The sequence below is a fragment of the Aphelocoma coerulescens genome, chromosome 1A (assembly GCF_041296385.1).
Source record: "Aphelocoma coerulescens isolate FSJ_1873_10779 chromosome 1A, UR_Acoe_1.0, whole genome shotgun sequence".
Taxonomy (NCBI): Eukaryota; Metazoa; Chordata; class Aves; order Passeriformes; family Corvidae; genus Aphelocoma; species Aphelocoma coerulescens.
This window is the reverse complement of record NC_091014.1, coordinates 75,040,346-75,067,330: the sequence shown is the minus strand read 5'-3', so window position 1 is coordinate 75,067,330 and position 26,985 is coordinate 75,040,346. Positions and strand designations below refer to the sequence as shown.

The following is a 26,985-nucleotide window of genomic DNA, read 5'->3' as shown; positions in this document are numbered from 1 at the left end:
TGTGGCAGCTCATCATACTTAAAGTGGTTCCATGCAGAAATAAAGAACCCAAACCATGCTTTGCATTATCTAATAGAATAGAAATGTGTATTAGTTATCTTTAACTATTTAAATTATAGATACAAATAGATACAAATAGATACAAATAGATACAAATTCTGCATAACTTGTGTGCATCATGGTGTCTTGCTAGTGAGTTTTTGTCATGGGCGACTTTATATGGCAGAAAGCATTCGATTTATGGTGACGGATCATGAAGTATTTTTAACTGAGTTTCTTCCAGTCACACAAATTCCATGTTTTTGTTAATTTTATAAATACGTGTTTTGCCGTGTCCTCTAAGACTCTGTGAGAGACAAATTTCTCACAGGATATAGAAAGGTGAAAGGAACTTATTTCCTACAAGTTATGAGAAAAGATGGATGGGTGAAGGAGAGAGAAAGGGACTCATTTCAGTTCACTCCATTTCACAGCTGAAGGGAAAAGCCTGAGATGACTTCATCCTGAATTTCACATGAGAACATCCATGTGGACTGGGGTTGTACGTGTACTGTAGTCATGGAGTCAGGGTTGGGCTTTCCCGCTGGCACGGGACAAGAGATTGCAGACAGGTTTCCCTAGGGAAGCCCTCTCACTTAACATGGAGGAGACCTACTTGAGCAGGCTGAAATGTTATGGTGGGAAACAGAAAGCCAGGTCCTGCTTCTGAAGTAGAACATTGGAAAATGGTGAAGTTGTGCAGAATCCCATGTGGCTGTTGCTGAGCTCACAGGAAGTACTCGCAGTGTTATCACTATAGTGGATAGACACACTTGACCCAAAAATATTTGTTTTTAGAGAGTACTCTTGCACTGTCTTTGTGGCAAAGTGCAGGAAGTTATTTATTGTACAGCTGGTTTAAATTGAAACTTTTGAGGATAATGGGATAGCTCTCCATCTCATCCCATCCCCCTCCTAAAGTTTTCATGCGAGAGCACATTTTCCATGACTCCATTATTGTTTGAACATCAGGATATTGCATAAGCCTCTCTTGGGGAAAATAGAATATACAGAAGCGGAGAATGACCTATGCCCACCCACAAGGGCTACTAAATGCAGCTTCACATATAGTGTCAATAATGAAGAACATCAGAAGGAAAAAAATGTGTGGGCACTTGAATGTTTTAATTAGAGAATGTTTTGATATTCACATCCAGGTTCTCATGCTGTTTCTGCAATGACTATCTGCAGGATGTGGGTGTCTCTCCTAACCTCTGTGTTCCTCTCTCCCCTGCTTTGGAACAGAGCTCTCCTTTTTCCTCATGGTAAAGTGCAATGGGCAGGAGAGAAGACGATAAGGAAGTGCAACACAGGGTTTGGGGTTTTGTTGTTTTAGTTTGGGTTTTTGAAATTTCTTTGCCTATGGAGTTTTAGACGCAGCAGTCATTAAAGAGAAATGTAAATAAACAGGCTAAGGTGTTAGCTTGTACAAGTTACAGAGTTTACTTTGGAGAGGTAGCTTTGGTGGCAGTATCATCTGACAGGCTTCATCCTAGACAAGGAAAGATTAACGCCTGGTAGATTACGTAACTGCTACTGAGGATGAGCATTCCTGGCTCACCCAGTGTTCCTGTCAAATTAATTTGGAGTTTCGAATGTTGCACAAATTGAGGAAATGCAGTTGTGGTTGAAGTCAGTGGCCCAGCTCATTTCAATGTCAAGACAAGTACCTTAGGGTTTTTCTGAACCCAGGATTCAATTCGCGAAGTATTTTACTGCTTGTGCTTGATTTCCCTTTGCTGCCTGGAAAGCCATCTCTGAGCTGAATGAAACAATTCTTGAAGAGGCTGTAGTACTGCTGAAGTGTACAGAACAGGTTGTGGCTTCTGATCTCTGTATGACCAGACCAGTGGAGAAGGTAAATAAAAATGTTCTTGCAGGTAGACACACGTGCATTGAATCCCTCGGAGTGGAAATAGCAGCTGGTGGCTGTTTGCAACATTATCTTATTGGAGACTGCCAATTGACAAATTGAGGGAAGATTGTCTCTTCTTTTGAAGAGTGTCTCCCCTTAAGAGAATGTCTGACTGTGAGGCAGAAAGAGGAGTAGCCCTGATGGGTACTATAGTACTATAAATCATTTACTTGAGATAAAATTTTGATAAGCATTATAGAGAAATGACCTCACTGTTTTATTATTTCAGTTAATGTGAGCTGTCACTCTGTGTTTATTGCCCCTGTAGTTAAAGTTTATGGAAGTTCCTCAAAAGGGATGCCCTTGAATCTGGGACTTAATGATTTCTCCCTCTACTGGAATTACAGCTTCTAATTGGAGCAGCTTGGATTAATTTCAACTTTTATGCATGAGTAATCATATACAACTTTCATGTATCAGAACTCAAATCTACAGAACTACAATGTTAAAAGCCAAGAAACTCTATCCCAATAACACAGAGCTCAGAGAGGAATTTGAAAATCGTGGTAATAAATGTTCTGAAGTTATTAGGAAAAGGTTTTTCACCCAGAGGGTGGTTGGGCACTGAACAGGCTCCCCAGAAAGGTGGTCACAGCCTCAAGCCTGACAGAGTTCAAGAAGCATTTGGAGAACTCTCTCAGGTACATGGTGGGATTCTTGGGGTGTCCTGTGCAGAGCCAGCAGCCGCACTTCAGTGATCCTTATTGGTCCCTTCCAACTTCGAATATTCTATGATTTCATATAAATAAATGCACCTATTAAGAAAATAAAAGATTCTTTAGGGTTGAGTTTCAAGCTCTCTTTCTGCATGTCACTCACAGGTATAACTAGTGCCTTTGGCCTGATTTTCTTTTTTTCCTCCTCCAAGTGTAAGGGAAGATCTTGATGTAATTCTGAGATCTGATGGGTATTTTCAAGAGAGAACCTCAGCTATAGTAAAACTTGTTATAGACCTGCAAGCACTGAAAGTTAAATGAAACAAGAAATGTTCAGCTTGATCTCAGATTGCATTTCAGAACCAAGAAGATGCAGACCTGAGTTTCATTGGTGGTTGTTCAAAGAAAGGAGCAGATCTTCATGAGACTAGTTTGTGCTCATTCCGTACAAAATGGAAGATGGCTCATTTCAAATGGCAGCAGTTCAAGAAATTGAAGCATCCTGCTTCTTTCAAACTGCAAGGTTCTTAAATGTGAGGGAAGCCTAAAAAATCTGAAGTAAATTAAAGGTCTCCCATTACGAAACCACCACAAAAGAAGTGTGAACACTGACATTTATGTCCTTAGGCACTGTTTGAGTTTTTGGAGGTGTAGAGCCTATTGCAGTGTCTGTGAAGGCTGTACGAAAGTCCATGTATGCCGTGCTTGTGGACATCACAGAGTGTTCAGCTGACAGAGTTCCATTCCCAATCTGCTCTAATGAGGTTTGCTTGGAATACTGTGGTTCAGGCCTTGCTTGCTTTTGTTCTGGATTTTGTTAATTTTGCCAGTACAAAAAAATTATAACAGATTCTCCTTATATGTCTGCTGAAGTATTTGGGTTTTGTGTTACAGATGAGCTCAAAAAATTGCTAATTTCACTTTCCATATTTCCCTTATTTCCTTTTTTTTATTATTATTTTTTTTTTTTTTTGACTGTTTTGATGGCAAGCTTTATGGGGCACACCAGGTCTTTATCTCTGCCAAGCACGTGGTGTACACCTTGTACACTAGTGAGAATCATTAACTTGCCTATATTGTAAAACAGGTTATCTTTGACACAAATAGGTGAGCAGTCAGAGGGATGGAAACACTGCAAAAGAGTGTGTTAAGTAGGTGGTTGATAATCCTTTTTATCGACATGATTGAGTAAAACACTGGATACTTTGGCCTTAAACCAGATGAGCTCTTAAGAGCTCTTAACTGTGTTGAAGTGTTGAGCCCAGCAGTAAAAAGTGAAGGCCTGCAGTGATTTCAGTGAGGTTTGTTTGCTTGCTGGCGTTTGAGCACCTGCTAGCATGGATTTGTGGAATGTGGCCCTTCTTGGGTAGAGCCCATGGAGGGAAAATTGCAAGCCCCACCTCAGCTCTTGGCTCTATTTGCCTTTCTGACATTGGCCTGCCCTCTGTTTTGCATATCCTAAAAGGACTTCTTGCTTTGTTTTCATGTTTCCACTTGAATGAATCTGTGCTGGAAGTGGTAAAACAGTTTGGTTGTTGCAGACAGGGGACACATTTCTGGTTGTGCTCCTGTGGAATTCCACAAAGGGTGAAGTTGAGCCAGATGTTTTCTAGCATGTCGTTCTGGTAAGTCAGGGGGTCTGCCCATGTGCTCAATTTGTACCCAAGTTACTCATTCCCAGAGGCTTTCTTAAAAGCATTCCTGTAATTTGTGACCTCGTATTTGCCTATATTAGCTATCTCAGTTTAAAAACACAAGAGGTTGAACATTCTCATTTTGCCACTTAACACTTCCTTGAAAAATAAATTATTTTGCCATAATGGGCATTGGTTGGTTTGCTGAAAAAAAACCCGAATAAAACAACTCCGATTTTCATGCTGACTTGTCTGTTGGTTTGTTCTAACAGCATATGATTTGTAATACTGTGCATATAAATGAAGAAAAATGAAATATGGGGTTACTTATTCTAGAAATAATAGGAGTGAGACGTATCCAGAGCACTGGAAATTTAATGGGAGACAAAGAAACAAATACAGTAGGCTACAGTGAAAAACCTCCTTCCTGTTTTTATAATTTTATTATTTGTTCAGTAATGGAAACATGATGTGGGTAAGTTTCCCAGAAAATCTCCAATTTCCTTCAAGACTTTCTGTGAGGTAACTCAGAGACTTGTCAAAATCTGACCTATTTTCACTCTGCTGTTTACATGTAGTCCTAAGCTGCTTCTCGGTAAAAGAAGTTGTTTGGCTTTGAAACCTGATGCATTGAAAAAAAAAAAAAAATAGTAAAGTTGGTCTTGCTAAACTTCATTGCTTGAGTAAAGTAAACCTGTCATGAACAGCATGATGTCTGGTTTGGTTTTGTGTGTATATAAACCAGATATAAGAAACAACTAAACTTCATTACCTCTTTTTCAATAAAGGACTCTAGCCAACCAAAGAATTTAATGATGTAAAAGAAGGAAAAACTTACTTAGTGTGGGGTAGTTCTTCATGGCTTGGCGGCAGTAATTAGTAATATGGGGGAAAGTACAAAGTGTCCTAACTCTAAAGCTGCAGTTTTGTAAGAGAAGACAGAGACACTCAGTGAAAAAGGGGAGACAAGACTAAAACACTTAGTGAACAATTGGCAATTTTTCCAAGTCCTCTCCTCAGTAACCATTTGGTATTTTTCCACAGCCATGAGTTGGCACTCTTAGGTCTGAGTGTCCCAAACATTTTCCAACATGCCGAGCACAGCACGTGGCTGGGTGCAGAGCTGGCAGCCTCCAGCTGGGATTCTGCCGGCACACGAAGCACACAATAGTTTCCACTCAAAAATGCAGGCAAATCGAAGGTGAGAAAAATTGATGAAGACCAGATTTTGATGCTGTTGGAAGGTTATGAAGTTGGGTATTTAACTCCTTTGGTCAGGTCTGCGTTCCTTCATTTGATTGTAGGGAGTTCATGTTGGTTACATTAATGAATTTAGGATGAGAGTCAGCTGCTGTAAAATTGGTCAGGTGTTTATTAGAACTAAATATTGGGAAGTCAGACAAGATGTCCTCCTGAGTTCCCTTCCTGTGATTCTATGAACAAATACCTGCTTGTATTTGAACCTACAGAACCTTTGCAAGCATTAAGACAGTCCGTTGATGGCTGCTGGAAGGGGTAAACAGGGCTGTTAAGTGACATTTTCATTATAGTGAAACGCTAGAAAGTTGTGTCCCTTCTCTGGTAGTGCCTGTACACTGTGAGTGTTACTCCTTTGTGACTGGTTAGTTAATTTCAGTAGGATCCTTTCTTTCCAGAGCTTAGACCTACTCACTACTTGTGTCAGCGTTAACCTGCCAAGACAACCTGCTTCTCTTGCCTAGAAGAGTAATACAGGGGGAATGTGTTGCAGGTGTGTGTCAGAAAACTTCCTTCTAAAAACTGTGGCAGCTTCTCATTTTATTGCAAATCAGAAATCGTCTACAAAGGGTAGTTTGAGGGTGTATCTTCCAGAGCGTGCTGTGAGTCCATGGTGAATACAAAGAAGGAAATGCAGAATGGAAGCAGACAAGGTTCTGGTTGTTTTGATGACAACTGAAATGGCCATCAAAGGTTTTGTTTTTTTCCATGACTAAAATATGTACAAGGGCTGTCATATAAACATGTGATGTGAGGGAGTCTGTGAGCTACAGCTGTTAGATCCAGAGCCTCAAAAAGGCAGAACCGGTAATTGATTTTGCATGTGTTTTTTTTCTCTCGTAAGGCAGGGCTGAAATAGCTCCCTTAGCTCTTTGCATGTAGGTTAAATGTGTTTGAGTGGGTCCCTGAGCTCTCCTGTGCTTGCCAGTGATTTTTCAAAATATTATGAAAATGGGAGAGGCAGTTCACTAGGATTTTTACTTACGTAAATTAAGGCTTAAATGAATAGCAGGGGTAAGAGAGAGAGAGATCCTTGTTATGATGACAGTTACTTCTTACAAATGGACTCCAGTGATGTCATGTATCAGGGTGCTCTTCCTCTAGTCAGTGTTGATGCTGTTTGATGATCAAAAACCACAAGGGGAACATACCAGGAAAAGCACGTGAGAGATTACAGCAGAATCTATGGAGACTAGAACTGTCCTGCATCATGATTTCCTGGGAATGATGGGTTATCCTTTCCTTCCTTCTTGCACTTTATCTAATCAGAATTGAAATAAAATCACAGGTGTAAAATCTGCATTGTATTCTGCAAACTCTTGAGAGCCATTGCATAAACTGCCCAGGTGGTTGGTTGGTCTGACACCTCTATTGTCCTGGTGTCTCTGGCTCACACACCCGTGCCAGTGTGCAGCCACAGGAGAGGAAAGAAAATAGGTGTTTCTTGAAGAAAAGCTGGCAAGAAAAGCACTGTATTTCTAAGTATCTGGTGAGATTGCTGGAACCAGCTGAACACAATTTTTAAATGGGTTTGATAGTCTACTTGTGAACCACAGATGGGAAATATTTTTGCTTCATGTCAGACAACTGGAGATGTGGCAAACTAAATACACAAGAGAACAAATTGGCCAAGACTGAGATTTGATCATTATAAATTTGATTATTTATTCTTTGTACCACAAGGATGCTAGTCTTGATGTTTGGGTGCTGGCTTTTTGGTCTTTTGGGTTTTTTTAAAATCTGTTCATGTAAATAAAAATTCCTGCAGTACATGAAGTGTTTCATCTTTTTACTGGACTCGTTTCTCCTCTGCCTATAGATATAAATAGAATAATGACGTCTTACTCTCTGGGCTCAGTGCATCATTCATACAGTACATCTCCTTTCTAGGTCACAAAGCTTTCCCACATACACTTTTTTATTAAACACTGTGACAAAGCTCAAGAACACAGGATTTTTTACATCTGAAAGCAGTGCCTCATTGAAGGATGGCAGTGGGGTACAAAATAATGAAAATATATCTTTGATTCAGAATTTTAAGATATCCTGATTTCAGTAAAAATATGCTTACTCTTAGGAGTGGCTCACAGATAGACCGTGGTGAGTTTGAAGGGGCTGTTTAATTTTATTGGTCCTGTGGGTTTTTTTGGGAAGTTTTGTTGAAGGGTGTGGTAGATATTGCACAAGACCAATGAGTATATGGTAGACTTGTCTTCAGAGTGAATTTTCATGAGGAAATCATGATATTGGCTTTTATTTTATATACTCAGAACACAAATATGCTCGTATGACTGCAGTGTAGTTGATGGGATTTTTGGTCACTGAGAATGGGATGGCTGATGGGTACCTAATAATTGTGTCCTAGTGGGTCTCCTCACTGACCAGAGAAAGACATCCATGGCTTCTGACCCTTCCTGTGCACTGGCTGCCCCATATCCAGCAGAAATAGTCAGGTTTCCAGTAGGTTTTTGGCATTTCTCCAAGTGAGAGATTAAATCACTCCAAGGCCTCTTTTTGTGAGGACTTCATAATGAAGTTGTTTCAGTAAGAATGCTTTTTTCCTGTATTTCCCATTGACATCTGATTCTTCTTAGAGCAGGGGGTTGGACTGGATGACCTCTGGAGGTCCCTGCCAATCAAAATTATTCTGTGATGCTTTTGTATAGGCAAACTAGAGATGCCTGAATAGGGTAGGGGCACTATGTGTATCTTAAACCTTAAGTATAAAGCACAGTGATGCAAAAGTCTATGATCCAAGACTAAAAGCTGGGAATTTTACTCAGTCATGTCATCCACATCTTTAAGGAAGGCAAAGAGGACCTGGCTTTAACTAGTGAGTTACTCCAGGCAGTTCTGCTGAACGGAGATTGAAGTGGTGCTGAGATTTCAAAGGCCTCAGTTTTGCATGACAAGTGTTGTTTTGAGTAATGTGGTGCCACTTTAGTACATGATCTAGACACTGTTTTCATCACAGAAGATTTTACTGTGCCACAGTATACTTGAAAAGTGATTTATAACTTGGTAAGTACTTGTAGCCTTGTAATCTTTTAAAAAAAGTTGACTCTCACTTTCCCAAAGAAGACATTTTTAGCTATCAGCATTTTTAGTGGTTGGTTTTTTTTTTACCACCACCCCCATGCTAGCTGCAGGGTAAAGTAATTTAATTGTGGTTTCTAAACAGATGTACTTGGAAGAAAACCTGGCCAGAAATAACACATCAAAAGACAATTACCATTTTGTTATATATTTATTAGGTAGCATCCTCTTTCTTTTCTTACCCCTTGTTTGTCAGCTGAAAACTTCTTCAGGTTTCCTTTTAGCGGTGTTCCATTTCGGGCTACAAGCAAAGACAGAAAATTTGTGTGTCTTGTTTCCTTTTTTAGCAGGAAATCAATGGGAATATACATTACCCTAAGTGAGTGAGCAGCTGTTGTAGAGCAAGGTCCTGACACACAAACATTGTCATGACGTACAAAGACTAATATATGTACACACAGAGAAATGTCCACATTTTTTTCCTCCCCCCCAGGGTCTAGAGGGAAAAAAAAAAAGCCTCCTGTTGGTTGCCATGGTCACCGTTTATAATGATAGCATTTGCCAAAAGTTACCACACTGCACTTCCTTTAGCTTGGTGCTGCAAAGCCCTCTGCCTTCTAGCTCCTGGTAGGCTTTTGCTCCAAAAGAGATCAGCTACAAAGGATTTGGTTTGTATTTTTTTCTAACAGCCATGGAAATCAATAACAGAACTTCCCTGTTTTAGTGATGTAGGATCCTAATGTGAGCACACACTTTATTCTTAAGAGGAAACCATTGTGGTAATTTGTTGGCAAATACTTGCTCTAAGGCAATCAGCAGAGTACTCCTATGATTTCTGCAAACCCAAAGGAAACCACAAGCCAGTCTGTCTTGGGTAGTTCCTGTGATTTTTCTCATATCAACAGCTGATGCCTTTTTTTTGTCCTTTTCCTGTGATGCTACAGCTACTTCACTTGAGCAGCCCCGTGCCTGCAAACCAAGCATTCCTGTTGGCTTACATGAGGAACCAGTTTCTGCAGATACATTTTGGTGTATTGGAAAGTTATCTGATCCTTGGCTTTCTGTCTTCCTCACTAAATATACAGGTCAAATTTGTTCCTTTTTTTTACTGTACTTGCCTTGACTTGAAGACTGGTGGCATTTCCAAAGATTCTGGAGCTGCAGCTTGCATTATTTTTTTTAATCTTATCTCTGTGGTTTTTAATATTTGTTCTTTCAGCAATACATAAGCTATTTAATACCAGGCTTCTTAGGCTTTGTATTGCAGTATGATACTGCCTTGTTTAACACAGACATCCAAATATATGACCAGTGTGGTTGTCTGGACCTTATTGCCTAATATGAGATATTTTCCAGATGGCTTTGAAGGACTGGGCAATTTTCACATTATGGGATGATTTGAATGCATTTTGGAGAGTTTTCCATGTGCAGGCAATTCTAGCAGTGGTAAAAGATGAGCCATGCATTTTGTTGATGGAGCTGCACCGTGCCAGCGGGAGTTGGAACACCTGGGAGATTCAGCCACTCCTGTGAAACTGAAAAAAGCAGTTCCTGTCTTGTAGAAATGATTGCTGATGTTTTCTTTTTCCTCTTGAGTGCCAACACCAAGGGTAGCCATGTTCAGCTGGGGGACCTTTAATTCTCAAACTTTGCATGTACCTCTCTCTGTCTAGAAAGACCCTTGTTGCCAGGAATGCACAAGCAGCTTGGCTTTCACTCAGTGGCAGCGTTTTTCTTGTTAAGTACAGTGGAAGCATGGATTATTTAACTGTTTTCATTCGCCTATGCTGAGTTTGAAGGCAAGTAAAATGCCATCATCTTCCTCCTCTGGAAATGCTTTGGCTTTCCATTTTCTTTTCTCTCCCAGAAGAGGGACTTTTCTGCTTACAAACTGGATTTCACAATCGCAGAATCCATTGTCCAGATGTTTGAGTATACTCTTTTCTAAAGCTTTGAGTGTGTTAACAAAAAAGTGCAGTTAGGAGAGCATCTTAAACAAAAGTTCACCTTAACTCATCTCTAAATTTTTGTGTCCTTGTTGTAATACAAGCAAGCCAGTTTTTCTTTTAAACAGAAATTTATTCTTTACTCAGTCAAGTTTAGATTCTTTTTCCAGCCAATGGAGAAACTGTATGACTTCCCTTTATTTTGGAGGGTGAAAATAAATTTGAAGGCTGCATGGATTAAAGTGCTGCAGTGAAGGGAAGTGGAATTTACTTGGAAGCAGAAACTGCATTTACACAGAAATGTGAAGCTTTTTTGGTAACAAGATAGAGACAGGTATATTTCTTTTCCCAAATGAAGGTAACTTGCTACCGTGTTCCATAATTGTTTGTGGTGGTCAGACAAAGTACCCAGAAGCTGAGTTTCTGAAAATACGATTTTCAAGGTGCTTAACTGGCTGTGGTTTCGTAGTCACTTTATCTTGTTAAGTTCAGGTGGCTGTGGACGGACTGATAGTGCTTTCTAACCACTTTTGTCCATTTTATACCAGCACTGCTGTTGAATCAGTTGCACAGTGAGCTGTCAGGAACTGACCCTGCTGAAAATGGGGTTTTGCAGGGTTTTTTGTTTGGTTGTGTTTTTCATTGTTGTTGGTTTTGGCTGGTTTTTTGGTTGTTGGGTTTTTTTTTTCGTTGTCCCTTGATTATTTTAGTTTTTGTCACAAGTCTGAAATTGAACAAGATTTATATACTCACACAACAGCACACATGTTCTTTGGGCCACATGTTATCACTCCAGTATGTCAGCAGGCTCTGCCTGTTGATACACTGGCAGCATTAGTGTTTAGTGACTGACCACTGACTTGCCCTGTGGCCCTTATATTTAAGGCTTGCTTCTGCCTTGGTTTTTATGTAATGCCTGGAAGTGAGATGAACCTGAAGTCCTTTCAAGGAGGTGTTTTTCATCGAGGTCATCTTAACATTTTCTTTGTGGCTCTACAAAGAGTTGTATGTTGGCAGGGTGGGGATGAGAGCAGACAGACTGCAGTGAGAAGAACTGATCTGAGGGTTAGGAGTTCCCTAAGCAAGTGGGGTTTTTTCCATGGAAGAAAATGGACGTCATTGAGGAACTAGTGGTTGTGTTCATCTTTGTTCTTCACTCTCCCCAGTCTGCCTCACTCTGGCTTACAGAGAGGCTAATGGGTACTGTGAGTGTTCAGCCCTCATGAAAACCGGCTTGCTTAACTCTAATGATTCCTAAATTTAATATGCTGCAGATCCAGCTTTGGATGTTGTGAGGTGTACACTGTTTCTCTAACCAAGACTGTGAGCATTCAGAAAACCGCAATAAATAGGAGATTTAGCACCTGCAGATTTCATGTTTGGACCTCAGGGGGCCCCATTTTTATTTCATCCCATTATTTTTAATTTTTCTTCAATTGGCTTAAGTCCCTTGTCTATCAACAAATGTAAAATCCTTTTTCCTGTCGGTACTGCTTTCCTGTTGAAGTAACATTACATAAAGGCTTGCGTTTAGAGTTTCATGCCTACTGCTTTTTCCCCGTCATACTTGGAGTGATTCTCTTAATTTTTCATGGGCCAGAACTTTCAGACTATTAAAGGTAAAACTGCTGCTCTGTGGAGTGTTTGAAATCAAAGTAGCAGCATGAGAACAGGACCATGAACAGCATGGAAAGGCATGGTTAGGATCACTGGTCTAACTTGTTGATGAATCAAGCCTGGTAGTCTTTTTTGTTTTCCCATTTGCCTCTTGTATACATCCCTTGTAATCATGGTACTTGACAGGGATTCGCAAAAGCTCCATCTTGGGCTTCTAAAGAAATCTGGAAAGTCTAGAGAGACCCTAAGAAAGTGCATGAGACAGTGTGAGTTAAACAATGCGAGAGGAGATGGGGTTTTGTCTCCCTACTGACTGCCCTAAATAGAGCACTTGAGCACTGATGAATTCAGGGCTAATTTGCCATGTCATGCCTCAGTTGCTGCCCTGGAACTTGGCTTGGTGGCTGCAGGAAACTCTTCTGTTTGTTTCTATTTTAGCAGGGCCCAGCGAGTCGTCTTAATGTCACTGCTGGATTTAGAAGTGGGTGGCCAATGGAAGATGAACTTCTATTGGTCCAGCTCACTCATAGTAAGGGGTATTTATAATTGGGTGCAAAAGGTGCGAAGCCGTGCTCCTGCTGCAGCCAGCGTGACCCTTCCCAGGGAGCACCAGCTTCAGCCGGGCTCCTGGGGAGAGCCATGCACTCCCAGGGAGCAGTCTGGTGACAGGGAGACCTCTGCCAAGCCATAGGAGTAAGTGGAAGGAGCTGGGAAGCCATGTCCTGTCAGCCACTTCTGCCAGTCCCTCAGCTCTTACGGGGCTCCTGGCTCAGTGTCTGCAGAGAGGCCGTATGGCACAAGGCAGACAAACCAGTTGTGCCTGTGAGTCCAGGCATCTTTGCTCCTGGACCTGTCTTACTGGAAGAGAATGTTTTTTATTTCTCCATGACAATTTAAAGAGAGGCTTTGTAACCAAACAAGGGGTAGAGCTTGAATGGATGTCCCTCAGGTTGTGCCGCATGCTCTTCCTTTTCACTGGGGCAGAAAATTTGGCCTGCCATGCCAGGTAGGACCCACAAACTTTACTCTAAAATCTTTCCAACCTCTGGAATACTGAAATGTAACCCAGATGTGGTTAAATCCTGAAGAGAAAGGTAGATACAAAACAAGATGTAGAGTTTAGTCTCCCTTTGCCAGCTCCTGAGTAGAGCAGCTTTGCGTTCTGCATTCAGAATAAGCCCCAACAGCCACGTGCCGCCTCACTTTGACTCCTGTTGCTTTCTCTAACTTAATGGCAATGGTTGTAGATGATGGAGGAAAGAAGACTTTCTTTTCCTTTGATCCTTATCACCCAGATTCTTGTCCATACTTTGCTCAAAGGAATAACATGAATTACCTCAAGTAGGGAAGAGTTCCATTAATTAGTTGTTCATAGCATTTTGCTATTTCATGCCTTCTCAAGATATTAGCCTCAATTGTATAATCTTTGTTTGTTCTTATAACAGAAATTTGATCATGGCATACAGTATTAAGGAAAAATAATAAAAATCTATCTCAGGATAGTCACAGAATTAATTGATGTTTTATTGATATTACTAAATATTTTATTGATATTACTAAATATTTTGTTCAAAACAGTGACACTCGATAACTTGCCTTTGGCAACTAGGGCCAAATATAGAGGAACTTCCTGATTCTTAATTTCAGTATTTTTATTCTTTGAAACAAAGTTTACACGTTCTGATTCATTACGAAGTTTTCTTAGTCATGAACAGGTTTACTTTCTATTCTGCTCTGGAAGATATAGCTTAAAGAAATACCCCAAATTCTGCTATTTTGTGTATCCTAAATTAACTGGAATATTGTTTTTTGTGATTGTTACAACAATAAGAGGCCAAGAAATGCAGGTTTCTGCTAGAACCTGTTCTATTTTTCTGGTAGGCTCTGAATACTGGATTTCAATATTTTATGCCTTCTTTTTGGTTTTTTTCTGTTTTTTTCCTGTCCTGAGGAATGGCAAATAATCCCAATGCATAAGAAAAACTATGTCAAAAAGTAGTTTATGCTCTTAAACATTACTGTGTGGAAATAGAACAGGAAAAAGTTTGGGTAAGTGAGTGAGTTTGGTTTTTTGTGAGGATCCAAATCCGTAGCCATTAAGTGAGATACTCATGTTCTTAGGTCACAGCCTGTGTTAGATGGGAAAATGGCATCACATTACACTCTTATGTTCTTTTGGGCATGTGAGGATATTTTTAACAATTCTGTACTAAAATTCAGAAAAAGCTCTTTTTATGGAAGTAGACATCAACACCTCGTTGTTTTATCTTTTTACTTACTAGTCTGGTTAAAATAAAATTTCCTAAGAGTCAGAAGTACCGTTCTTCATTTTATGCCTTTACTATAAACAGTGGGACTTCTTCTAAATCAATGCCTGCTAACTAAGCAAGCTTGTAACAATTCACCTTTGGAAAAACCTAAAAAAATGGAAATGTACATAAGAAATTTCTATTCTAGAGCTAGAAGGTACTTTGGAGAGAGAAATTCAACTAGACTTTTTGAAGTACATTTTAAAGTCACTCTGCTTTCTTGTATTTTGACAGTAATTTTTGTCACAGGTCAGATATTTAAAATAAATCAATTTTCGTGCCAGTAAGCAGAAAATGAGTTAGTTTATGTAAGCTTTACCACAGTGTTCTTCATTAAAGTGAACAGAATGGCTCTTTCAATACTGATTCTTCATGTACATATACTACAATACAGGCAGAATATTGACACCACATCAGTAAAATTCAGGCCTGTATAACTGTCACCATGATGTATGTCTGGTGTCCTTTAGAAATACAAGCAGTTGAATGGTATAGATAGAGACAAAGCTAAACATTGAATTGAAAGAAGGTGAAACGTTTAGATTGCCTATTTATAATGTGCTTTTTTATATTTTGATAGTAATGTTTTGGTAACAGCACTGTGTTCCATGACAGCTTTTTGACATCCTCATTACCCCGTTACTGACTTTTCCACTAGGAAATGTGTAAATGTGCTTTTGTTACAGGTGGCTGATATATTATCTTGCTACTTTGAAGAGTTAAAATTAATTTCTATACTTGTAGCCATCCATCTTGGTGACTATTTTGTGTTCCACAACCATGAGCTGCAGAAGGGAGAGCAGCTTTTCCTCAGCACTGCTCCTTTCTGTTCTTACTGACAGGGATTTTGCCTGCGATGTCTCTTTGGCATCAGGGTTCCTGTTCTGCCCTGAAAGCCAGGAGCTGTGCAGGGTGCAGTGAGGAGCCAAGCCTGTTCACAGGGGGCTGGGAAGCTCTGCGAGGGCAGTTCTGTGCCTGGCTGTGAATGTGCTCCACTCTGACGACCACATCAGAGCTTTTCCTTTCTCATCTTTGCTAAATAAAAAGTTTTAGCCTCCTCCTGGTTTCAGGCAGCCTTTGGCAAATGACTGGGTTTTATTTGTGGTTTTATGCTGGTTCTGACTTAGGGTGCTCTTTATTGCTGTGTGGTTCTAGCAATCAAATTTCAATTTGTTCTCTTGGCAAATGCGTAAGGCACAAGAGAAATTTTCTGTATATCTCAACAGAAATATGTTGTTTTTCCTTTATTTCTTAAACCCTTGGCATGATTTTTCTGTATCTCCAAACTTGAGTGTTTCCCATATACACTCTGTGTGTATACGTTGATTGAGTTCATCTTTTTGGTTGCCATAAATTATATTTTTGTGTCTTGCACCACTTAGCAATGACGAGCATTGTTTTACTTTGGTTTAAGCTCCCTTTGTTCTTAAGAGAGAGGTTATAAAACCCATTTATAAACCCTGAGGTAGAGAAGGATGATTATCAAAGAATACATGAAATTTTAGAGGTTGATGAGACAGTCTATATGTCTGTTAGGAAAGGATTGCAGCCAATAATATGTGCTCTTCTCCTGTGATGTCCACATTCCTACCAGAAAAGATGGCATCTTCTGAGATGTTGTTTGGTCTTCAGTAGAAAATGTGGATCTTTACTGCCTGTCTTTTAATACAGAAAGGAATTAATCCTGTTGGTCTTAATGGCTGGGACCCCTTTATGTCCCAAATTTGTAAAGACTATTACACTCACATACAGCACATTGCTCCATTAATTAAGGAACCATTGTAAAAACATTTGTAGAATGTGGATCTTTTCTTTAAGGATCAATAAGGGTTGATATTTTTATAGCTGTTTTTGCAGACTTTTCAAACCATATTTTGCAGGATTGGAGGAAGATTGTGAAATTGCTTAGAAGAAGCATGCTCAGAGTAAACATCACAACACACTTGGGTTATCCACATTAATAGAAATATTTCACAGATTGAAGAGACCTCAGCATCATGTAACAGCAACAATATGCTACATTCCAAGATCCCAAGGCATGTTGCAGTGATTAATTAATTGTCAACAATAGCATTCTTTGATGACAAGTGGTGTTTCCTCCTGATGAGGCATGGAGGATTAGATGCCTGTCTCAAAGCAAAAGCATACTGCTCTTAAAAGATACTTTTATAAGTGGCCTATTCTTTTCCATTTTAATTCACTTTCATGTAAGGGTGTATATCATATCACATCACCTCATCGTGTGTTTAATTGCTTAATTGCATCCTCCTCTTCCTCTGCTTTGATGCTAGTGGAGGAGTAAATAGCTTTGCTCAGAGGGCAGACAGATACTCTGCTGGTATGAGTGAAAATTCAGTACAATGTTATTTAAACAAACCTGAAAGCGGGCACTCTTGTAAGGAGTGAATTTTGATAGAAAATGCAACTTTTCTCTTATAAGATTGGCAACAAAGTTATTTTTATATATATTCATTAGCATGTAGTAGCTTTTAGCCTAAAGGAAGGATGTCAACTCAAGTGGAAGAAGATAATGTGAAATAAAAAAACCCAACTGATGAAGGTTTTGTTGGGAAGGGAAAAGAAAGATGATGTTCCTTTCTCCCAGCATACTGTTATGCTGTCCTCTGTCCCATGTGGCCCCAAGTCTAGTCCATCTTCCTGTGCAACTGAAAGTTTAACTAAACAGAAAAGATGTCATATACTGGATGTAGTTCTCAGCATAACTCAGGCTGATATCACAAGCAGGAAGGGGCCAACACTGTGCAGCAAGAGGGAAATCCACTGCAGTTCCCCATTCCCTCCTCTCTGCAGAGCACAGATGGTTCTCATGATTTACTTATTTTAATGGGCCTTCATGGGATGCAGAAGGAATGTTCCAGCTGAGGAAAGCCAGTGTAGTAACACCATGAATCAGTGTGCCAGACTGATCTGTTCGCTTCCCAGGAAAAAAAAAAAATGCAATCAGTAAGTTGTTCTGGTTTAGGCTGGATAAAACAACGGCTGCTCCAGGGGCTGATAAAGTCTGGAGGCCTCTTTAAAAGGCCTGTTTGAAAATTTGTTTTCTCAAATTATGTCCAAATACTCCGTGTGAGCTCCCAGTCCCACCCTTCTGTCCAGTGCTGAGCCCTGTGCTGTTATGCAATGCAACCTTTGAAAATGGCACTCTGTTCTTAGCAGACACCAACCTGGATGTCAGAGGGCCAGGGTGGGCTTGTTTTCCTGTCCTTGTAGCTGTTTGTAAACAAATTACTCTGAAAACTGCCTGTTCTGTGGGGGAATGATATGAAGGATGAGTTGTTGTTGTTGTTGCTGCCTTGCCTTCCTTTTTCTTTTTTTTCTTCCCCCTAATCAGAACCAATCAGGAAGCTCTCATTTTTGGTTCAGGTTTTCATGAGAACTGGTATTGTAATGTGTTGGTCTTAGTTAGGGATGCATTTGCTGAATAGTCTGATGCCAACTGACTTGTTCATCAGAGTGAAGTGCTACATGCACAAAGTGATCCATCTCACATCGTAAGACAGAGGAATGAAGTTTGGAAAGCACAGTTACAAGTCACTGATGAACATATTTAGCTTAGCGAAAACAAAGACAAAAAGAATCCTACTCCATAAAAGCAAATAAACTTCAGTTCTCCTTGAAGCAATCAGGAATTAATTTAGTGGATTGGAACTTCAGGAGGAAGTTCCAAGTTGGGTCCAAAGCTAAGGTGGTGATCTAAAAGGTTGTTACAGAAATTCTGTTGCATTTGCAATCTTTTCAAAGCCATTTGTAGTGAGCAGGCAATTTACTCAGGTCCTGTACACTTTCTTCTCTAGAGAATTGAGCTAAGCAACCACTTCCTCACAGAAAGGATGCTCTTTCCTCTCCCTTGTGGCACTTCTCATATTTGATGAACCAAGTTCCAGAAGAGTCCAGTTTTGAAAAGAAGATACATAGAAACAATCAAAACTAGGTGTGTGTTGGAGGTGGCGTGGGAAATAAAGTTATCTTGTGTTTGGGACTCTAAAATGAAGTGTTTCAGCTTCTGCTCTGACCCCGGGAGTTCATGATGTAAAATCTTTACATATAATTTAGAACATAAATCGGGAGCTTTTGGCTCTTGAAAGTTTGGTTTGGCTGGGACTGGATCGTTCTGTCCCCTGGAGGGACCAAGCTTCCTCCACCTCAAGGCTGAGGGAGTGGGAATGTTATGGCAGGTTTGCAGGCTTACAGGCTTACAGTGCAGTTCAACACTTGCACTTGTTTTCATGTAATACATTACCTTTACAAAAACAGCAAAGCCTTTACTTCCTTTTTCATCACATCTGGCTCCTAACAGCATAGTTCTTTTTTTTTTTCATGGAGAAAAATATTTTAAAAGCCTCTTAGGTACAGAATGGGGAGGGAGAATGAGGAGAGAGAGGCATGAATACTTCACCAGAAACTAATGACCAGTTCTTTTCCCTCAAAATTTTAAAGGGGAATGTGCGTGTGTCTTCACTCTTAGTTTCTGCAGAACACAACTGGGGGAAATCAGGTTTGTTTCAGCCCCAGCAAGGCTTTGGTGTGGCAGTGGTCTGGCAAGATGTTTAGGATGAGATTCCCAGGAACACTAAAGTGTTGCTAGGTAGCTCTACAGATGTTACTGGGCTCTCCACAAAGGGCTTGTTCTTAGCATGCCTCAGGTGTCTGTTGTCTGAAGGTGGTGTTACATTTTTGTCTCAAGGACCTGTTACCCTTAAGGTGTTTTGTTCTTGCTGTGCTCAAGGTGTCTTCGCAGGAGCTTTCTAACTCTTCATATTTGGTGCTGTCTGTATCTTCGGCATTAAAATACTGAGAACGGTCATCATTTCTGTGGCTTTCTCTAGTCCCCACAGTTAAATCTGTTCCCAGTCATAAATGCCTGCTTTGCATGTGAGAGATTAGAACCTGCTGACCTTCCCGAAGTTGTCATATCTTATCTTTTCCTTGCCCAATAAAAGCTCTGCTTCCTTTTTCTTTTTCTACCAAGAGATGTTTCTACCCTTTTCTTAGTACCTCTTACTGACTATCTGAAGTTTTTCCTGCCCAGAGTTATCTCCAAGCTTATCTGATTGCTGTTTGCTTATTGCTGATTTGTCCTTTACACCGCGGGGGGGCTATCAAGGTGCATAATCTATTACCCTCTTTTCCCCATAGCAACGTGTCTTGTAATGATGATGACTGGGAGATGAAGGGTTAAAACAGCTGAGAAAGAAGTCAAGTTATTTAGTCAAATGGCAAAAGGCATTGTAAGTATGATGTATGTAAAGTTTCTGTATGAGGAGATGTAAAATGTTCATTTTCTTCTGCCCCAAATCTTTTTAGTTAAACATTATTTTTAAAATAATGCTTATTTTAGACTTCTAAATACTTACGAGGAATGGGAGTGAAACAATTTTTTTTTGTTTCAGACTTTAAAAGATCATTACTCTCCTACTTCTTATCTCACAGAAGATAAACAGTAATGAGTATTTTGGGCCAAACCACTACACTCTTGCATGAAAAGAAGTTTCATGTGCAACTCTGGGAGATTTTCATAATTACATTCATGCTTGATTTTTCTCTTGAGTTCTTGAGAATGGGGAATATATGACCACATGAATCTAGGAGGTTAAGAAAAGGACAAATTAATTTAAATGAAGGGCCAGTACAGAAGGAGAGTCAACACCGAAGTGCGTGAATAATTAACAGCTCTTTTTGATATTAACCTCAGCTTACAGACTCCTACAATTCTGTTCAGAATCCATGTGTGTTTTGTTTGTAGCGGGGGGCTGTTCCCCCTCCTGAAATTTTATGCAGTCCTAGACTTTAATGCAAGGAATTTGGGTCCTTATTCTTGATTTCCAAGTCTTAAACCTAAACATGCATTATCTTCATGAGTCACCAGTCTCCTTTTTCCAGATAATTCTGTAATTTTTGGGGCTCATTTTTATCCTCTTCTTTGTATGTATACAGACAACTGGTTCTACTGCATTTTGATGCTTTTTAAATATTCACAGTTAAATTTGTGTAGAGCTGTGGGTTTTAAATTGGTCTAAATATAGTGAACATTTTCCTATACATTTTTGATTGACTCAGTGAAGTATTTAAAATCTGTTTTGAAATAAAAGCCTCGGTTATTTATATGATTGGTGATAAGGTAAAGACAACTGTAAGGCATAAATTAGCAAAAGGTTGTCTGCAGTGGTTTCAACTGAAATCTTTGTGCTGATGTGGGAGAGCAGACATGTATCTAAGAAGTGAAGTATTCTAGAAGAGTTTTGGATGTAATAGAACAGTTTTGGAAAACTGTATTTGCTGCTTTGAAGGGGAAAGAACTGTGCTATCAAATAATGGAAGGAAGAACCTATTTATCCTACCCTGGTTTCTTGCTGAAGTTGATTTCCGAAAGATGTTCATAGATTCTTCTGCAGTGGAAAATTCTTCCATTCCTCTACATTATGAAGAAGAGATCACTTGGAAGGTTATGTGAAGAAAAATATTTCTATGACTAGACTTGTTCTGACATTTCCTTATTCAGTCATTTAAAAGCATTGCTCCACTTTCGCATGACTGTGATCCTGATGAAACCTCTTTGTACCTTCAGCTCTCTGCTCATGTTTCAGAATACCTGTTAATTTGGTTTTCCATAACATGGAGAATATTTGGTTTAAGATGCACTTACCAACATTTCTCTTCTGTAATGCATTGCTGGTTGACTCAGCTTGACTTGAGACTCCAGGTGTTGTGAGAGGTTGGGATCAAGGATGTGATTTTCTTTTTGTGCTTTCTGGAGATAAACCTTTTCTCTTAAATCAACAGAAATAATATCAGTTTATAATAAAGCTGTTTGGTGGCCCATCTGAGCTTTGGCTTTTGCACTTGTGTAATTCTAGCACTAGATGTGGAGCAGTGACAGATGCTGAGCAAACAAATCAGTGTGACTCCTCTTCCGACAAAAACCTGATGATGTGTGTTCAAAGGCATTGTGATATTTGTGGTTGTGCAGATCTGTGTCAGGGACAGCCCTGCAGCTCAGTCTGGTCTCCAGCTTGGTGCCAAAGCAATGCATGCAGACATTGATTCCTGTGCTCTTAACTCTTTCTTTTGAGCAGTGCTTGGTATTTCTGGCTAAAACTTTGAAATGTCTACTACTGAATGTCCCACTTTCCTAGCAGCAGATTTTTTTTTTTTTTTTAAATAAGTTTTACTAGTGATTTACCTGCTCATCTGAATGCTAAAAACATTTAATTATAGAGGAAGTAACAAAGTAGGTTAAGGAGCCTCCATGCAACTTACTTTCCAGAATGTTTTTCCCCATGTATTCTAACTTAAAGGGGGGAAAAATGACTCAAAGGCTAGCCTGGCCTAAGGAACAAAAGTGCATCTTGCACTGCTTAGAGTTACTCATAAATTTACATCGTCATTTGATCTCTCTCTGCTTGGCTTAATTAAAACACTGGAATGTTTGTTCAGTAGATAAGAACATTTCTGGGAGTTATTTAAATTAGTAAGTACTCTGCTTACTGTCATTAAATGCCTTCTCCCAGCCCTCCTCCCCTACTCCTCACAGCATGTAGCTATAAGTGATATATGACTATAGAACAATAACAGTTAAGTCACAGATGGTCAAAGGTAAAGCCTTTAAGTGAATGCTGAATCTCTTTGCTATTCATGTTAAAAGTGGCGTGGGACTGTTTCTTTTCTTTTTTTTAAAAAACACACTTCCGTCTCTTTTATCTGAAACTTTGGGTCTGACACGAGCAAGACATTTTTTGTAGAGGAAAATCAACGTGGAGTTATAGATTGTCTAAAAAACATGTTAAAATGTAGTAGTAGTAATTGGAATAGGCTGAATAATATTAAAATGTTCCATCTAGTATTTGGATTGTTGTTGTTGTTACCATTTGCTTTCCAGAGTATTTTTTTAATTTGATTTTTTTTCCATTTCCTTTGTTTGAAATATTCAGCAAGTGTTTCTATTTTTCAGTTTCTTAGATTTTACTGTTGCAACTGTGGAATTTATTTTGGCCTTTTAGATATGAATGACTTGATATTTTCCCTGTCCTTGTAAGGCATCCAGTTGCTCAACCTCTGTGAAGCAAAACATCGTTTAATGTGTCCTGATCACCACCAAGTGTAATGAGAAAAGACTGCTATATCACTTTCTTTCATTTTGTGAGTTCTTTTAAAATTTAATTTGAAAGAAAAAATACAGATTGGAAAGGCTTCCTACATGCCATAAGGGATCCTTTGTCTCAAGAGGTTAATAGGTTTATGGAAATGTCTGCTGCTTACAAAATGTGCAGAGCCCGGGGACCAAATATTTAAGGTTTCTGCCATACTTTCCATACCTGGTGGCTTGGAGTAAACCAAAGGCTACAATTTAATTCATTGGTGTGAGTTTTGTGAATTCAAACCTGATTTGTAAAAATCCACTGTTCTTACCAATGTTGGCTGTCTAAAGTATCTCATAATCCAGACATTTTCTGGAAGACATGTTTTTATTCATCTGTATTACTGTCTAGTGAAAAGCATACTGACAGCAGTGAAATACAGATCTGTTCCAAGTAGCCAGAGGTGGGGGGACGTTTGTCCACATTTTCCATTACTCTTCTGCTTGTTATGTTCAAGATCAGTACTTATACAGGATCTGGTATCTCAGCTGCGCTCCTCAGGTCTTTGCTGAGTTGTCTGCATGCCCCTCACTTTTACAGCTTGTTCATCCCCACTGTCAGGTCACCATATTTCAGTGCATTATTTCACATTCTCCAGGGTTGCTATCTCCCTTAGGGAAGGTAGGTTGCTCTCCATTGCCCATGTGGTCCTCAATAATTTATCTGCATTTGGTCAGAGAGCAGTAAATGCGGGTGGCAGAGGTGTCAGGTGACAGTCATATCATTTGGGAACCAGGGCAAAGAGCCGGATGGCTTTGAACATGGGCTGTTCAAGCAGCCAGTCACCACTCAAAAATCACTTGTATTAAGTATACAGAAGAGTGTTCTGATATTTAAATGCTGTGTTTATCCAGTGAAAGTTTCTGAGGGTCTTTTCTGGAAGAGAAAAGGGCCAAGCAGGATAACAAGCAGTGAGCAGTGCAGATTAGTGCAGCAGCCTCTGTGCCTCTAAGGACTTTTAGATGGCTCATTTCTCAGCTTTTCCTCACCCTGAAAGTTGCATGAACTCCTGCTTTCATCCTGCTATTTTTCCCATTCCATCATCATGTATGCTGGATAATACCACACTGTTTCCAGTGGCTTTATTTTCACCAAAGGTTTTCTCTTTTTCTTGGTTGGAATTGTGTTTCAGCACTGCCAGGCTGTGTAGTGCCATTCATGAAGTGGAGAGGGGGAGGATGAGGGAGGAGAAAAGCTGTGCAGGTGTAGAAGCACAGGGAGATTACTCCAGACAGCAAGAGCTGCAGAGGAGTTGGCTCAAGCAGCCGGAGCACCGAGGTTATGCAGAGAGCTGAGAAGGCAGCCAGCTTGAGACGAGTGCAAGTTTGCAGCAGGGGAATAGAGAGAGAGCAGATCCGCAAAGTATGTTGGATGAAGTCCATAGGGAGCTTTACAAACCGAGAAAGATATTACTTATGCTGGGTCAGGTTTCTTTCCACGCAGATGTTTTGTTAGCTCTTGCACTGTCATTATGTTGGACCTCTTCAGTGTGACTAATATTGCACAAGTTTCAGATCTTTTCGTCTCCATGAATACTCAAATGCAAGGAATAAACCTTGAAAAGCTTTCCCTATTGCCTGTCCTTCTACTACCCTGAAGTAAAATCAATTTCCCTACTGGATTTTAAAAGATTAACTAGGGAGTGAGTGTGCTTTCATGTGCAAATCAAAATTAACTTATGTGCTTTGCATTTCCAAGTACAGAACTGTAAAAACATCAAGGTGTTTGTTTTTTATGCCCCCTTGTATAATACAGAAAGTGGTTTCTGAATTTCCTTGCTGTTTTCTGTGATTGCTGCTTTAACTCTTCTATGAATTAAAAGGCTAGGAAGAGACTGTGGACATGACTATGTAAACTTCATGATAATGCCTCATAAATGCCAGCTCTGTGAAAAAAAACCCAGTGTTTCTGCTTCCTGTGTTTCTCTGTCATTCCCTTCTCTCCTAGCAACAGCTAATTTGGGAAGTGGCTTTTGATGCTCTACAGTATTTGGACAATGTGTATCCAATGCCATGATCAGACCTGGCTTAGTGTAACTAGCCAGAGTTGCAAGCATATGGTGATGTCCGTAAGGAATTAAACCAAAGCCTCGAGGACTGGGCAGAGCCTTTCCAGAAGAGCAAGGGTCTGTCAACAGAATTGCAGCCCATATGTAATTCCTACAAATCTGTGAGCGGGAAATGCCAATGCTTATTAGACCATGCATTAAATATCATTGAACAGATGTTCAGAGAGCCTTTCATTCATAGTGCTGTTAGCAATGAATGGGGTATTATGCTCCCATTCTAAATTTTTAAGTCAAGTGTAAAGATATGCTTGAAAAGGAGAAATAGTGTTAAGTGCACCCTGCCGCCATTCATGTTTAAAGACAGTGGGTTTTTTCCTCCAGTATCTAAAATTAATTACACTGGAAATAAGTAGTTAACAATACAGTCTCAAGTTGTACAGACTATGAAACTACACAGTGAGTATTGTTTGTTTGTCTTTGATAAAATATATCATCTGGCAGAGAGAAATTTTCTGAAAGAAGTTCCTGAGCTCTAGCCTTACCATTTCCTAAGGGCTGTGTTATCTTTGTTCTCAAGGTTCCTTCAATATATATGTGTTTTAATCATGTTGCTTTTAAAGAGCTTAGAAGGCTGCAGGGAAAATTAGGTGTGCTACTTTCCTAAATCCTGTTCAGAAGACTTTCATTACTCTCCTCCACTTCCTTTTCCTCTCAGCTCTCTCCTTGTTTTACACCAATGTGAATTACTTTCAGGAGTTTCCCGTCACTCTCTCCTGATTATAGAAGAGTCTCGGCTGTCTGACTTAACCTTATCCTCGTGCTTATTGAGCTCAAGTTGCATGAAAGGATTGCACTTGAGATTCCTGGTAAAGGTCACACAGGAGGACTGTAATTTTCTCATGGGTGCCCTGACAAAAGCCTGGGTTTGTGCATCTCAGGTCTCAGCCTGTTTGTATCTTTGTTGACATTAAGATGTACAGATAAATTTATCACGTTATGTGTGAGCTTCTTGGCCTCTCTCAACAATGGTGGTCTGGGTTTTACAAGAAAAAATAATGTTTAGGGTTGGTTGGTTTTTGGGAGGTTTTTTGTTTTTTTTAAAAAGAGAGAGAAAAGCAGAAGTGTCGGAAAGGAGGAAGATACAGCATTCTTGAGAACTACATCCAAATTTTAGGGCTTAGGAAAAGATGTTCCCAGACACTAAAGAGTACCATATCTGCCTGTCAGGGAGCTCTTGGAACATCCTCTTAGACATCTGATACCAGCTGGGTGAGGGACACTGAGCTGGAACAGCAATGAACTGTTCAGGGGCTTGCCCATGCCAGAAGTGTGACTTCCAGAAGGAGAAACTTAGCATTTAAAGATATCCCTTTTTTTGGTTTAATTTACCAGTAGCCAAAGAATGGTGTAAAATGTCTGTATTTTGGACCTCAGTGGAAAGAAAAGAATACATTAAGAGAAAAGTGTAATTTTGAGGTGCCTTCATTCATCTGCCACCATTTCATATTCCTGTCTAGGTTTTATATCCTGCCTCCTCTTGGACTTAAGTGTGTTTTGTAAAGGGAGAGTGTTAAATCAACAGCAGGTAACATAGAAGGAACTTATGAGGGCTTGCATTTTATTCCTTTTTTTTGGTTTAATTTGGTTGACTTTCACGCTGTTTTTATCTAAGTCACGAAGACTTTTGATATCCCTTTCTAAATCATTGAGGTTGTGCTTATTCTTATTGGGTCTTTGAAGAAGTAAGAGAAACATGAAGTTACTACGTTGGCTGTGCTTTCGGTGGAGTTGGACCAGATGAACTCCAAAGATCCCTTCCAACCTCAGTTACTCTATGCTTATAAAATATTTTAATTAAAGATTCATGTGGGGTTTTTTTTAGCTTCCCTCTCAGTAGTTTCACTGTCCAACACTTTTGAGAGAAGTTATTTTGGAATTCAAGATAAGCTGTCTTTTCATGTTCCCCAGGGTTTTGTATGTTGGCATCAGCAGCTCTGTGGGCATCATCTGGAAGTGATGTCTTTAAGGCTTATGGGGCATCTTAGAAGCATTTGCTGACTTGTGCAAAGAAAAGTATGGTTAGTGGAGTAGGGTGTCCCTTCTGTCACCCCGTCACGAATATTTAAGAAAATGAAGACTAACATGATTTGAGTATTTTCAGCCAAGGAATTAAAGACGACAATAGGATGAACTCTAGAAATACCAAATAAGCTAGGTAAAGAATTTTTCAGGCCTTATTTCAAAACAGAATTTGTCACTTATGCTTAAATGTTAAATTATGTTTCACTTTTTAAAGATTAATAGAAATGTATACTAGCCAAAAATGACATAAAGAACTTTATTTTGAGAAGAACCTGCTCTTGGGGTTATTTTGAAATGTTGCTGTTTCTTGGCCTAAGATGATTTCTGCTC

At 39.7% G+C, this 26,985-nt stretch overlaps 1 protein-coding gene across 4 annotated transcripts in view; it reads left to right on the top strand.

Annotated features, from left to right (window-relative positions):
• Positions 1 to 26,985, top strand: part of PDE3A (phosphodiesterase 3A) — a 225,945-nt gene that overhangs the window by 64,470 nt on the left and 134,490 nt on the right. The window contains exon 1 of one of the 4 annotated variants that reach the window (XM_069003526.1): positions 25,454 to 25,511. The exons of the other annotated variants lie outside the window; for them this stretch is intronic. Within the exon in view, the coding sequence (XP_068859627.1) occupies positions 25,473 to 25,511 (39 nt within the window). The 5' untranslated portion in view covers positions 25,454 to 25,472. Of the gene's footprint in view, positions 1 to 25,453; positions 25,512 to 26,985 lie in introns of those variants that run through there. 4 annotated transcript variants of the gene reach the window in all.